At 36.6% G+C, this 15755-nt stretch overlaps 1 protein-coding gene across 11 annotated transcripts in view; it reads left to right on the top strand.

Annotated features, from left to right (window-relative positions):
• Nucleotides 1–15755, top strand: part of kif21a (kinesin family member 21A) — a 133580-nt gene that overhangs the window by 63231 nt on the left and 54594 nt on the right. For 6 of the 11 annotated variants that reach the window (XM_008111599.3, XM_008111607.3, XM_008111606.3 and 3 more), the window contains exons 11-19: nt 177–380; nt 4853–4891; nt 10152–10239; nt 10371–10488; nt 11607–11795; nt 12476–12675; nt 13692–13799; nt 14498–14566; nt 14693–14907. In XM_008111599.3, coding sequence (XP_008109806.1) covers nt 177–380; nt 4853–4891; nt 10152–10239; nt 10371–10488; nt 11607–11795; nt 12476–12675; nt 13692–13799; nt 14498–14566; nt 14693–14907 — 1230 coding nt within the window. The remainder of the gene's footprint in view (nt 1–176; nt 381–4852; nt 4892–10151; nt 10240–10370; nt 10489–11606; nt 11796–12475; nt 12676–13691; nt 13800–14497; nt 14567–14692; nt 14908–15755) is intronic. The other 5 variants (XM_008111603.3, XM_008111602.3, XM_008111608.3 and 2 more) reach the window with 1 other exon arrangement.

The following is a 15755-nucleotide window of genomic DNA, read 5'->3' as shown; positions in this document are numbered from 1 at the left end:
GCTGTAATTAGACTAAAAATGACTTGAACATAATGCTGGATACAGTTTGTTTTTTAAGAAAAGGCATTAAATCTTCAAGCCTATTTCATACAAGTAGACAAGAGTGGGAATTCATCAAACCAGTAAATAGCATCTTCTTCTGCTTGCTCCTCAATATTTTTTATGTTTGTGTTTAGGGCCAAGCTGCTGGAAAGTGAAGCTGTAAACGAAAATCTTCGGCGCAACTTGTCGAGAGCTTCCACAAGATCAACATATTTTGGTGGCCCCTCAGCATTTTCTGCTTCAATGCTTTCCTCTGATAAAGAAACAATAGAAATTCTTGATCTAGCTAAAAAAGACTTAGAAAAACTGAAGAAAAAAGAAAAGAAGAAGAAAAAGAGGTACAATTTAAAATTCCACATTTTGCTAGAGAAGTGTATTTTTTTTTAAAAGGTTAACTTATGGGGTGAAAAAGACCTGTTTTGTGTTTTATGTGCTTTGCTTGAACAGTATGTACTGTCACAGGAATACTGCAGATACTTAACCAAGTGGTTCACCTTGTGGCCCATTATGCTGTCAGTCAGCAATGTGCCAATTCATGTGCATGCTCCTTTTTTGGAAAATAATAACTGACAATTTTCTTCAATAGTTCTTAGATTTGCTTTTTTTTTTTTTGCTTTCTTCATACTCAGTCTGTGCTTGCCTTCTTTTTCTGTCTTTCTGTCACTGCACACATCCCCAATTTGTTTTTTTTAGTTTCTAATCCCTGCAATCTATACCAACTTCAACATACATTATTTTATTTTGTACTGTTAATAATTAAACAAGGACAATAAATTGCATGTAGTACCCTCTCTTTTAGTCTGTAGTCCTTGCTTTCCTCTCAGATATCAAAGATTATTGAGGGTTTTTTTTAACCTTTTAATAATATATATAGAATTTATCTGTTACAAATTCAAACATTCTTATTTGGCCGAAGCAAACACATATCTTATGTGGTATTTGCTGTCTTTGTCTTCCTGAGTATCTTAGTGGTTAGATTTTCTCCTGGGCTGTCTGTATTTATACAAAACCAAGTAGCATAGGCATATTGGATGTAAAAGTAAAGGTCCAACCAAGCAAAGGTTTGACCTTGCCTGTCACTTTAAACTCCTTTTTTGAAGTAATAACTAGTATGAAGTAATAGTTTGAGTGTAGTCCTGCAACTCTTTTGGACTGATTCATTTGCTTTGTAAGCACATCTCATTTTGTATAGTCTTTCAGTCAGTTAGATATCTCTCAAATGTAGTAACTCAGTTCCTTTAGACCAGAATACGAGGTGAAGGTGGGTAATTTTCTTTCCATCCCCGAACTGACAGTTTTTGTGTGGAGTGTAACGTGTGTCTCTGTGTGTTGGATGATGTGTGTGTGTGAGAGAGAGAGAAAGAGAGAGAGACTGCAGTTGAGTTGATAATATGCAACAATACTGAAAATATTAAGCATCAAATTAAAAAGGAGCTGAAAAACAGTGATATCAATTCACTGAGGTTTTTTGGCTCTCCAGTATACTTTTAAAATAGCTAAATTATTTTACCCCTTAAACTAAATTTAATTATTACACATTAATTCTGCATTTTTGTCTTTGACAACCACATTTTTATTAAATTCTCCATATCTTTTTGTTTCCAATTTCAGTGTCATGTTAAAATAATTTCACAGTCATAAACGTCACTAAAATAATTCATGTATGTCTCTGCATCTCATTAAAAATTAAGACATGGATGCTACATTCTTTTCATTGCTCTGATAACAGAGGTTTATTTTTTCTTTCTAACAAGCAGTAATTGACACATATTGGATTCTAGTTAGTCATGACAAAAATATAAATACTTCAGGTTTTAATATTTAAATGTAAGGTTATTTAAAATGTTGAAATTTTAACACTTTTTTACATTTTTAAAAATAAAGAATACCTTATGTACTCATGTATAAGTCTAGAAATTTTAGTCAAAAAAACAACCCACAAAATCTGGATCAATTTATCCATGGGTCAATGTGAGTAATGTGGTACTTTAATTCTTATAAAAAGGGAATTATCTCTTTCTTTGTGTGGAGCGGTGAAGGGCAAGAGCTTAGTCCATCTCAGGAGAACTTAAAAGAAGCGCCAACACTCTCTACTCTCTTTGCTGTGGGTACCATGGCCTTTGAATGCCTGGGTGGGGAAATTATGGTAGTAAGAGTGACTGGCCCCTTGAAGGAGTGTTGGTGATTTCCTCTCTTCACAGGATTATCCTCAATTTAGTCAGGGGTTATATAAAAATCCATAATTTTGATCCTCAAACCTGCCCTCAACTTTTACATGAATAGATACAGTAGGTTTTTAGATAAGAGGGATCACAATAAATTCCTTTGCATTCTGCAAGTGTGGATAAAAAGTACTATGCATCATCCTAATGTTGTTTACATTTTTTATATCTAAGAAATAATATAAACTGTCATTTAACTAAGCACTGCTTCTAGAAGGAAGAAGCAACATCCTTAAATTATGCTACAGCATTTCTTGAAAGTAACAACCATTCCTCTTTATACTATATAATTTATCACGTGTGTACATCACTCTTCTTTCAAAGAGTTTGGACATGACCTAGCCAGACCTTCTTAGTTTCATCATGGCATATGCCTTCTGAGGGGAGGAGATAGGGTCTGTTTATATCAGTGGTTCTCAGCCTGGGGGTTGCGACCCCTTGGGGGGTTGATCGGTCACCAGACACGGCGCCTTCTCCTTTGGCTCTGCCTCTGCCTCTCCGGAACGGCTGCTGGGGACCCCTCTCTTTCTCCCCCTTTCCTTTTCTCTCTTTCCTTTTCTTTCTCATCTTTCAGTGACGGTGCTGAGGGCGGGGGAGATGGAGAAGTGGAGTACTAGCCTGCTGCAGCTGTGGAAGAAGCAGGGCAGATGGGCTGAGCCTGCTCTCACTGGATGGCGGCACGGGGGTGGCGGGAAGGAGCTATCTTTCTCAGCCTCAGAGGAAGGCAATGATGATACAACACAATCTGTCCAAGAAAACCCTGATGGTTTTGGCCTAAGATTTCCAAAAGCCAGGTTTGGTTTGAAGTCACATTATGTGCAGTTTGTAATAATGAAAATAATAATAATAATGATAATAATAATAATAATAATAACAACAACAACAACAACAGTAACAACAACAACAACAAAAACTTTATTTTTATATCCCGCGCCCATCTCCCCAGAGGGGACTCGGGGCGGCTCACATGGGAAAAGCCCAGTTTCAAAATACAATAAAATACAGCATAATTAAACCAATGAAAATACATCCTACGTATCAGATATTTACATTACAATTCATAATAGTAGCAAAATTACGGTTATGAAGTAGCAACAAAAATAGTTTTATGGTTGGGGGTCACCACAACATGAGGAACTGTATTTAGGAGTCATGGCATTAGGAAGGTTGGGAACTACTGGTTTATATGAACCATAACTTCTGGCTAGATTTGAGTGAGATTAGTAAAAGTGGGCTCATCCCATTATTTATAATGTATTTATTTTCATTCGATCATGTTGAATTTCTTATTTTCACTAATTATAAAGTTGCCATATATATATACTTATAAGTTGAGGGCAAGTTTTGGGGGGGGGCAACATCATGGATTTTAAAATGACTTACCGATAAGTCGAAGGTCATTCTGCAGGGAGGGGAAAACACCAATGCCACCTCAGGGGCAGCTATCCCTGGTCATCATTGCCATTTTCCTGCCTTCGTATTTAAAAAGGCCAGAGATGATACTATGGCAGAGAAACTAGAGGGGGTCAATGCTTCTTTTAGGTTCTCCTCAGATAAATGAAGCTCCTGCCTTTTGCCACTTTACTCAGAGAAAATGATGTTTTCTTTTGTGATACGTGTTAAGGTACAGTACTTACATTGACCTGTGGATAAGACAACCAATGGTTTTTGGATGGATTTTTTGACTAAAATCTGTAGACATATACATGGGTATATAGACTATATTGCATTTTATCTGTCTTCAGATGACATGGCCAGCTTTTGTTAATAAAAATAGATGTTTCCATACTATTTGTGGCTGGGTTAAAGGAAGTGACTGGAGTCTGCAAGCCTGGGTGGAAGCTAGGCTTGTTCTTCTATTTCAAACCATGATTTAGTGTTGTTTCCAAATAACCTTGGCAATAGAGAATCAATTCAGATAAAATATTATTCTAGTGAAAACCATGTGGTCACCATGTGGCCCCCTCACTTTGAAAGTACATGGCTAGGGAGACTAGAAGTGTGGGAGAGACTGTCCCCAAATGTTGTGATGGTTCTTTGATTTGAAATTGCATATGAAATACATATGCAAGGAGAAAATGGGACATACATTAGTAGAAATGACATACCAAGACAATCTTATATTAGAAAAGTTGCTTGCAAAAATGCATATTAAAAGAATATGGATTTTTGTGCAGATGTTAACAAAACTCATTAACTGCTTCAGGACTGAAATGAAACTAACTGGGAAAGTAATAAACCAGCATTGACAGATTTGTTCCTCTATAGGAGAGACAAAAGCATTGGGAAGGTTTTCTTCACAGTTACCACTTATTTCAGTGGGATCCACATAGAACATCTTCCCAGTATGTAGCATCTCTTTATTTTCTAATGATTTTCCAACTCTGAAGAATGCATTGTTTTTCTTTTCTTTTCTTTTTTGATATTTGTGTCTTTTGATGGTGTCTCTTTTTTAAAAAAAGAATTTGAAATCCTCAAGCTCATATGTCATCTTTTTTTGTTTTGCTTTCTTGTTGCCCTTGCTTTTCACTGTCTGGTTTATTCTTCATTGGCTTGGCCTTCCAATACTGTACCTCGTGCTTTTGAAGGCTGCAGAAACTTGAGGAAAGCAGTCAAGAAGAAAGAAGGTTGGAATGTTTCCCAGGTTTTTAATTAAATTGTCATTGTAACAACAACAACAAAAAGCTGTCCCCGTGTAAACACAAACTATCCTACATATATATAGTCCAAAAGTTTTTCCAAAGACTAATTCCTCTCAGTTGTTACACATGCCCATCAGAATGAAACACATTACACCAAACAAAGTATTGCCATATACATGTGGGATTGAAATGACCAGAGCAGTTTAAAGGGGACTGTGTGTAAAGTAGATCCCATTTTAGAATGATAGTTAAGAGATTAAGGTATGAACCTTATCCGTTCAAATAATTTTGACCATTGCTTCTTGAACTGTGGGTCCCAACCCCAATTGGAGTCCCTTTCGCTCAATGTTGGGGGTCACAGAAAATTTGGCAACAGTAAAAGGTTTCTGAACATCACTCCTTTACACAAATCTGTTAGTAACAACATGCAGTATTTACAGTGGACCCTGCAGAAAATGCTGTACTCCACAAAAAGTGAAGTCAGCCTGTTTGACAAGGCTTGTAAATGCTGATTTATTGTCAGTAATGTTTGATTTTTATACTTGTTTTATATACCTTTATACCTGGGGTCATGTAAAAATGTGTTAGTTGGAAAGGAGTCGTAAGTGGAAATAGCTTTAAAAGTATTGATTTTTTTTACTATTTTTCTTAAATGTCTTGTGTAACTTTTAGAGTTACACTAATGACTGATTTTAGAATTTAACCTACAGACAACCATTTGAGCAATAGATCTATAGTATTAATATTTCATTTTCTTACTAGCCCACCTTTTTAGTCTATTTGAATTCAGAGTTTGAGCTTAACTCTCCTTTACTGTTACACCTTAAATGTGTGTTCAAAGTTTCCTACATGATAGCATAAAGAGATTGAATTAGATCTACAAAACACTGCCAAAAGCCTGTTCATGAAACAGATCCCCCCTACGCTTCTATAATACTCATAGGATGTAGGCTGTCTTTGGATGTGAGCACTTTTAATTGATACCTTCTTGTTTACATCCACCCTGTGTATTTGTATGTTTTAGTTCTGGGATATACTGGAACTGCAAGAAGAAACATCTATAAAAGACAGGTGCTATATTGTATATTAATAACATTATTCAGTGTGGACTGATATAATTCCCAATGAAACAGGGATCAATTTTGCATTGCTGTTTTTCTTGTAAAGGAGAGAATTTGTGTTTTTGTGATTTTATCGTAGGGAGAAATTCAACATTTGTATCTGTCTCCTTTGATATTACTTTTCTGTAGAATTCCTTGCTTGTCATTTTACTTTTAGAAAGAAGAGCTCTGCAATCTTTTTTTAAAGGGACAACACCGGGTACTCTTTTTTTTTTTTTTTTTTTTGGCCGGATGTGGAGATTATACAACCAGAATTAGCACACAGAGGCTCTCGCAAAAATCCATGTAATGAAGCTTAATCCTACAGCTTCAGTGCGATTAAGTGTTCTGTTGATGGCAGTATGTTTCTGAATAGGACTTATTTTGGATAGTGGTGCCTGTGTTGTACAAGCTAGTGATGTCAGGAAGTAAGCATCTATTATTTAGGGTACACTGAATCAGTTTATTGTGGTTACATGATTAAGGTTTAGTTGAACACAAAGCTAGATGTCTCAAAATCTAAGTCCCAAAAGCTGTATTATAGTCACTTTGGCGACTGAGCACATAGAACTTTACAAAACAAAAGGGGACATTAGATAGCATTCTTTCACTGAGATATGCATGTGTAAGACAAATCCAAGGCTGGAGTTAAAATTGCTGGAAGAAAAATTAACAACCTTAGATATTCAGATGATACCATTCTGATGGCTGAAAGTGAGGAGGAGCTGAGGAACCTTATCACCAAGGTGAAAGAAGAAAGTGTAAAAGCTGGGTTACAGTTAAACATCAAGAAAACCAAGATTATGGCAACCAGACTGATTGATAACTGGCAAATAGAGGGAGAAAACGTGGAGGTAGTGATAGACTTTATATTTCTAGGTGTGAAAATCACTGCAGATGCAGACTGCAGCTAGGAAATCAGAAGATGTTTACTTCTTGGGAGTAGAGTAATGGCCAACCTTGATAAAATAGCGAAGAGTAGAGACATCACACTGGTCTTCATAGTTAAAGCAATGGTATTCCCTATAGTAACCTATGGATGCAAGAGCTGGACCATAAGGAAGGCTGAGCGAAAGAAGATAGATGCTTTTGAACTGTGGTGTTGGAGGAAAATTCTGAGAGTGCCACAAGAAGATCCAACCAGTCCATACTCCAGGAAATAATGCCCAACTGCTCACTGGATGGAAGGATATTAGAGGCAAAGATGACATACTTTGGCCACATAAGGAGAAGACAAGAAAGCTTGGAAAAGATCATAATGCTGGGGAAAATGGAAGGAAAAAGGAAGAGGGGCTGATCAAGGTCAAGATGGATGGATGGTATCCTTGAAGTGACTGGCTTGACCTTGAAGGAACTGGGGGCGGTGACGGCCAACAGGAAGCTCTGGTGTGGGCTGTTCCATGAGGTCATGAAGACTCGGAAGCGGCTGAACTAATAAACAACAAAAAAGTTGTGCTACACATGTGTGTGTGAATTATTCATCTTAGCACAACAGACAGATTCTGCTGGCAGAAGTCGGAGTGAAATTGTCCATGATCATGGCACTTTGCAATTAAGTACTATAAATTTCTTATTGTAGTTGTGCATTACCTATTACACAATGGCACCCAATCATTGACATGTTTAACTCAATGCTATACTGAATGGAGGTTGTGTAGTGCTGGATGTATAATTTACATTAAGGTGAGTGGATGTTGGATTGTAGCCATTGTGTGAATATTAAGGATAAGGTAGATTTCTTTTTTGGACAGAGCAGCTGTTTTCAAAATAGATAATTTATAAAAAATGAATGATCATATACTGGCCAATTAACTGGATTTGCAATTAGTAAGAGGCTTAATGGCTGCCAAAGTGAAGGTTTCCTTTATATAATTGCTCCGTAAAGAGAGCTAGACAAGCCATTTAGAGTATGGTGGGCACTTGGCATCTACTGGAGACTGGTTTCAGGATCTCCTGTGGATACCAGAATCCGTGTACTCAAGTCCCATTACAGATAATGTTGAAATAAAATAGTGTTCCTTCTATAAAATGACAAAATCAATCTTCGCTCTTTGAAATTGGGGTGGGTAGATGAGAGGGTTATTTTGAAATCGTGGATGGTTGAATCTGTGAATGCAGAATCTCTGGATATAGAGGGCTGATTGCATTAGACATAGAATTATGTTTCATTTCTGTGACTATAAATTCAAAGCTAATTGTGAACACTGCTCTTTTAGTTCTCTTGTTTCAAGGTGTAGTAATTGAAATTCAAAGAACTGCAGAAAATATCTTAATTGAGGGCCTCCATTATAAGGTCTTCGAACTTGATCAGGAAACAGAACAGTGTACTGGGTACAGTATATGGAAGCATGTTGAAGGATAGCAGGAGGGCATGAGTCAGAGGAATATAGGGATACCAGTCATCTATTCATTTATTTAGATTCAATATTAATGGTTTCCCTGACCATATGCAAGCAAATTGTCTCGTTGGCTTTGACACGGAGAAAAATAAAGAAGTTGTCCAAAACCAGTTTCTGTAGGTCTTATTAGTTATGTACCTTCAGCTCCAACTTTTGGCAACCCTACCACGGGATTGCTTTTTGCAAGATTCATTCAGAATACGTTTTCTATTGCCTTCCTATTAGTACGTCTTGTACATTGGGCAAACTTCTGGGTTTCCATGGCTGAATGGGAATACAAACTATAGTCTTTCCTAGTCCAACACTCAAATCATTACACTACACCAGCTCTATAGTATTGCATACTGGTGGAATTGCTAGGAGGGGAGAGAGGGTGCTAGGATCTGCCATGCCTAGCCTGTTGGTGGGATCTGCTCCTGGATGTGCTGGGTTGCCCAGAGTTTCACTCATCTGTACTTATGAGCTATGACTTGCCTTGTCACCATATGTCTTCTACAAATGGCTTGGGGGAGCTTCCTTGGGCACACTGTAAGAACCTCTGGTCAGTGTCCTTAATCTGTGTTTTAGAGATTGATTGGCTAGTGAGCCAGTGCTACTTTTTAGGTTTTTCCTTTGCTTGGGGAATATATTAGCTTGCTAAATGATGTAAAAACTGTTTCTCTTTAAACATGCTCGTAGCCACATTGTATTTTGTCTGAGTATTGTTATTTCTACATTTGGTTTGCATAACATCTAAAATTATTATTTGCCATTTCTGCCGCTGTGCTTTACACTTGTCTAAGATAGACTAGACTGACTGAAATGCATGTGTGGCTTTGCATTTGTGTTTGTTCAGTCCATTATAAAGGGTTAGCATGTGCAAAAATAAACTTAGGAATCATTTGTTCAATCTGTGTTTAAAATAACTATCCCAATATAACAGCCACATTTCCCCCAATCAGCGCATATGCAACTCATCTGTTATCCCTGTGTGTGAAGATCTCAGGTCCAACTTAAAAAGTCCATAAAACAGCTGTAATTCAGAACATCTTAAAGTGATTGGGCTCTATTGGATAGGGCCTAATCACTTTAATATTGGATTGATTAAATACACCTAGGCTTTTATTGCATGTGCTGCTTTAACTGCTACACCTCCTTTCCTCAATATCTTGTTTTGTTCTTTTTCTGTGGAACCCACAGTTTTTCTTCACTAAAATGAAAGTGGAGGGGAAGAGTCTATCTAAAGGTTCATGATTCCTTCAGTCTTTTTTCCTTCTTACAGAACCTTCTCTGATGGTGGTACATAACTATTTCATGTACCAGATTATGACTTTGGGACTTTTTGTCCAAAGGTGGCTTTTGTTCCAACTTATCTTTACACCCGTCTTAACTTTAAGCTGCTCTGGCATGATGTACAGAATCACTTAACATTTTTCTAGAACCATTTTGGTTTGTGTTTCTGGAAAGCTATGCAACACAGTCACTTTTGCTCACTCCCCTACTGTGTTGCCTTGCTTGCCCCTGTAATGCAGGTTTATGCATTGGGTCAGGGGAATGTCCTTGGGCTCTTTATGGTTTCCTTTGAATCTCAAAACTTTTGATTTTACAAATAGCTACAATGTTTAATATTGTGATATTCTCAAATACTTTTTGTTCTCAACAAAGTACCAGCTTGTGGCCATTACTATAAGTTGACTGTAAGTTCTTGGTGAGTAAGAATGAATCCTTTTCTAATAGTTTATGTTCTTATTGTATTTGTTCTCATAGCACTGTCAAAGAGGAGAACACTGACAATGAACAGGAGAAGAGGGATGAAAAGGGCATTTCTGAAAGAGAAAATCATGAACTTGAAGCAGTGAGTATAATGATTCCATATAAAAATGGGAAATGTTTGTTTATGAACTAAGTTAGAATTAGGTCCTCCAATTAAATTAAGGAATCTGTTGAGGACTTTGTACAGTTCCGCTTCTCTTTTTATTATTTTAGGAAGAATGTCAGGAAGTTAGTGATCGTGAAGATGAGGAGGAGGAAGAAGATGAAGATGAAGATGACATGGAAGTTGTTGAAAGTTCAGATGAATCAGATTCTGATTCTGATGAAAAAGGTAATAATGCTTTTTTAAAAGTTCATAATCTTTACATTGGCATTTTTAAGGGAAGTAGTTTGGAGGTGCTGGCATCTGTTTCATAGAATTGAAGTTTTCATTTTTCTTAGATGTGGTTTCTCATAGGTTGTTTGCAAAACAATGCTTTACCTAATGTTGCTGTTCAGACTACCAGTGAAAGAAATGTTACATTTATAGCTGGAAAGAATGTACATTTTGTTCTAAAACTTTACCATTCTATTTGATATACAACATAACATTGACAGGCACATTTAGAGGTATTACATTCCAGATTCAAAGGCATTCTTAGTAATCACCTCTGAAACTCTTAATATAATGTGTTTGTAATTGTAGATGCCAAGGGAGACCAGGTATTGGTAGGGATGCTACCAGTTTTTCCTGCTAAAGGATAGAAGTTAGAATAAAGTGATATTGGAAATAATTGTTAGTTTAACTGCCTTTGGAGTGATTATTTTAAACATAAATGAAACTTCCAATTTCTGATATTCTAACATGCTAAATTACTGTATTGGGTATACAATATATATTTAATTTTAAAAAATATTGATTTAAAAGTTTCTGAAATTATAGGGGAGTTTTCTTAGTTTTACATATTTTAGTCTAAATAATAACAATAAGAAGAAATCAAATTATTATTATTTATTAGCCTCTCCTTGTGGCTCAAAGCGAGTTATATAGGCTGCGTATCACAGCCTGCATCTATTATTATTATGTTTATTTATATTCTTTTTCTCTCCATAAGGAGACTCAAAGCAGCTCACAATTAAAAGCATTACAATACAACTTAAAATATACAAATATACAATACAAATATTAAAACAGTATGAAACATCATTAATATTAAAAACAATTCAGGGGCAGCCACCGACCTGCTCTCTTGTTCCCACCAATTGTGTTTGAGATGGAGGTGGGTCCAAGAGAAGGGCCTCTCCTGAAGATGTCAGGGCTTGGGCAGGTTCGCACAAGGGGATACGGTCAGCCAAATAGCCTGGACTTGAACCATCTAGGGCTTTAAAGGTCATAACCAGCACTTTGAATTGTGCCTGGAAACAGACTGGCATCTATCTTTCCTTTTAATTTTTTTTCTTAAATTACAGCACATTATCAAGCTGATTTAGCAAATATCACATGTGAAATTGCCATAAAGCAGAAGCTGATTGATGAACTGGAAAACAGCCAACGAAGACTTCAGACCTTGAAAAGACAATATGAAGAGAAGCTCATAATGTTACAGCATAAAATTCGAGACACTCAGCTTGAAAGAGATCAGGTGCTTCAAAACCTGGGTAAGAAGAAAATATTCTGATTCTTTAATGTCAGTATCCCAGAGAGTTTTTAAGAGCAGTCTGCTGAGTTAAAACTTCTAATAAAGATAAGACTGGGAAATCTTGGTCAAAACATCTGCCCAATTATGAAGCACACAGATTTTTGCCTGTCATTTTTTTCCTCAATCTATTTTGTTTTAGAGTAAATTGTGCTGATTCTGATGTAACTTCTTCCTCCTCTGTAGTGGTGAACTAGGTTGTCAAGCACAGGACTTCTTAAACCTTTTCCACTTGTGATCTCTTATGTCCAAGAAATTTTTATGCAACTTGGTTATATAAATATATAAAATAGGTATAAAATCATTAAATGATAATGAATCAAAAAGAATTTTTTAAATCAAAATTTAAAGAGAAGTATTTTTGAAACTGAAAATATAGCACTCAAGCAAAATTAACATTTTTAAGGCTTGCTAAACAAAGCAGGCTGATTTTCCTAGGTATTAAGTGGAAAGGTACATTATTTTTTTTGTGACCTCTATATTCAGTTAATGTAACCCCAAATGAGGTTGCATCCCACAGTTTATGAAGCTTTGGTCTAGCAAAACTATGAAAGGAGATGTGCAGATAAAACTATTGGCATTGCAAATAAAGCTTTGAGCATAGATTTGTATTATTGATTGAGAAAATCACCTATTATTTAGGATCAGTAGAATCTTGCTCAGAAGAAAAGGCAAAAAAGGTTAAAACAGAATATGAAAAGAGGCTCCAGTCCATGAACAAAGAACTTCAGAGGCTACAGACTGCTCAGAAAGAGCATGCACGGTTGCTGAAAAACCAGTCTCAGTATGAAAAACAACTGAAAAAACTGCAGCAAGATGTTGCAGAAATGAAGAAGACAAAGGTATTTATTTATCTAGAAAAAAAATGCTCAAGTACCGTAATTTATATTCTGTATTTTTCTGCGAAGAAAGCCAGTTGAAAAGTGAAATTATTCTTGATTAATCATCTTGCCATGAACAGAGATGGCCATTTATCAAGTATGGTATGCGCTTGCTTGGATGAACCAATTAATTGTAACAATTTACTCTCAAGATAAGAAAAATGTTTTGACAGCTGTTTTCCTTTCTTGTCAGTACAAATGTTTCTTGGGTACAAATATTTCTTACTACAACCATAAGGGCTGACAGTAAAGACAACTCTGGCTTACCAAGGGGTGGTTCACTCACTGCAATAAGTCACCCCCTAGTAAACAGCTGTTTGAAGGAAAACTGTGTCTGAGGGTGCATCTATACTGTGGAATTAATGCAGTTCATAGAATCATAGAATAAAAGAGTTGGAAGAGACCTCATGGGCTATCCAGTCCAACCCCCTGCCAAGAAGCAGGAAATCACATTCAAAGCACCCCCGACAGATGGCCATCCAGCCTCTTCTTAAAAGCCTCCAAAGAAGGAGCCTCCACCACAGTTCGGGGGAGAGAGTTCCACTGCCGAACAGCTCTCTCACAGTGAGGAAGTTCTTCCTGATGTTCAGGTGGAATCTCCTTTCCTTTAACACCACTTTAACTACTATGACTCAATGCTGTCAAATGCTTGAATTTGTACCTTGATAAAGCTGCAGCACTCTTTGATAGTTGTAAAAAATACAACAGTTATGATTCTATACTGGTATCAAACTATTGGTTCTACAGCGTAGAGGCACCCCAAGAAGCTGAGACTGTGCACAAATATTTATTGGCTCTGAGACAGTAAAGAAACAGAAGAAGATTATTATGGCAAGATAATATGGGTGTTAGCATAATACCAACCTTTTAGGAAACGAGTAGCATAAATTAAACATTATGCATGCATATGTATTTTTTTGTTCTGTAAAGAAAAGGAGTAAAATTTAATTTTAAAAGGCTGAATACCTGTGATATAGGTTCGCCTGATGAAGCAAATGAAAGAAGAACAAGAGAAAGCAAGGAAGAATGAATCAAGAAGAAACAGAGAGATTGCACAACTTAAGAAAGAGCAGCGAAAACGAGAGGTAATTAATAGCATAGAAAAAGAAATACTATGTTTATCTAGACCTTCTCTTCCTGGAAACAATAGTTTCTCTTTTTCTGATGGTAGATTGGATAATTGTGTTTTTCTGGTAATTGAAACCAAGATGGAACCAGGATATCAAATTGTTGCAGAGTAGCTTTTACATTGATTCCTGAGGGAAAACGGGCAAAAATTGACTGCCTGTCTGCTACTGAACTGTATTCATTGTTGTCCTGTTGAACACATAGAGCCCTCAGCACCTTCATACTTATACTTTCCCTTATGCTTGCTAACATTGCCTAATTTTGAGAAGGTGGCATCCAACTTTTGGGACACTTTCCGCTGTGATTTGAGAAATAGAACTATGTCAGGGATCAAAGTCTGCTTCAAAACATACTAATTTATTTAGGCCTTACCTGACTGACACACATTTTTGCCTAATTTATAGGTTTTGTGTAGAAATTTACTTAATTATTTCTTATTTTAAAATATTTTTATGTCCTTTATTCACACACATACACTTCTGCCCACAACTAAGACTATATATAAAAGGCATAACTAAAAAGGTTTAGGGAGTGTGTAGTTTAGGATGAACCATTCCAGGTATTTCTAATTGCCCTGGTGTGACCCAGGTATAACTAAGCAATGACAATCAAAGAAACCAAAAAGAACTGATCTGTTGATGCTCTGTCTTTACAGCATCAGCTAAAACTCTTGGAGACTCAGAAGAGGAATCAAGAAGTTATTCTGCGCCGCAAAACAGAAGAGGTAACAGACCATTTAATTGTTGAACTATATATGTACATCATGATGTGAAATGTTCTTATTTGATAGCTAAATAAAGCATCTTGATAGAGCATCCAGTACCAGGGAACCATTTGATCACTGTTTTAGGTTACGGCTCTTCGTCGACAAGCAAGACCTATGTCTGAAAAGGTGGCTGGGAGGGCAAGTCGGAAGCTGAGTTTACCTGAGCACGCCAATCAAGAACCAAGTGCTGGTGTGTCATCCGGAGACAATGAGGGATCCAGAGGAGCATCACAACAGAAGATGAAAATACCTGTAGCGAGGGTTCAAGCATTGCCAGCAGCTACAACCAATGGAACCAGGTAATACTGTACAAAATTTTAAAAAACCCTTTCCAAAAACAACAACTTTGTATCATCAAGATAATGATTGATTAATTGATTGATTTTAAAACATATTTTTAAAAAACTTAAAACAACAAAAGTAGTTGAAAAGCATTATTACAACATATAACAAAGTATTACAAATCAGAACAGTGAAAACCAAATACAGGCAGCCTCCAGAATACAAACAAGATAGGTCCTGTAGGTTTCTTCTTAAGCTGACTTGTATGGTCATAATAGGTACATTTTAAAGTGTAACTCCAACCAATTGTTGTTTTTTAGATTTGGATAGTATAGGGAAGAGTTAACATGCATGTAATGTTTGTTTTGCTGTCTGTGCCTGTCTTCAGAAGATTTCACCTCACTTTCTGTATGATAATTGGATTTTGAAAATTCTGGGTTGTTGTGGAAATAAGGATTGATGATAAAGCTTCAGTGGAGACATCTTTTTCCCATGATGACTCTTAGAGAAGAGAATTTCCCTTCCTAGGGGTAGATTTCCTCTTGCTTTCTGTTGTCTCACCCCCATTTGTAACAACTAGGAGTCATAGATAAATTGGGGGCTGCGTCACTTTTATAAATAAGGACATATCTTAATTGGCACTCAAGCCAACATGGGTACTAATTGGGCCTGTAAAGGCTGGCCTTCTATGTCTGAGATGCAACAACAGACAACTTTCAACCCCACATAGCATCTTTTCCCACCAATGGGGCACAAGGAGGATCTCTTTCTGGTGTGTTGAGCCTGGCTTGCAAGCTTGGTGGTTGGAACAAATGCAGAAATGAATTAGAAATAAATAAATCTTTCAGAGAAAGTTATTCTAGTT

Source organism: Anolis carolinensis, chromosome 5 (genome assembly GCF_035594765.1).
Source record: "Anolis carolinensis isolate JA03-04 chromosome 5, rAnoCar3.1.pri, whole genome shotgun sequence".
In the NCBI taxonomy this organism is placed as follows: domain Eukaryota; kingdom Metazoa; phylum Chordata; class Lepidosauria; order Squamata; family Dactyloidae; genus Anolis; species Anolis carolinensis.
The sequence above is the reverse complement of the archived record's forward strand: the minus strand, read 5'-3'. Positions and strand labels throughout refer to the sequence as shown.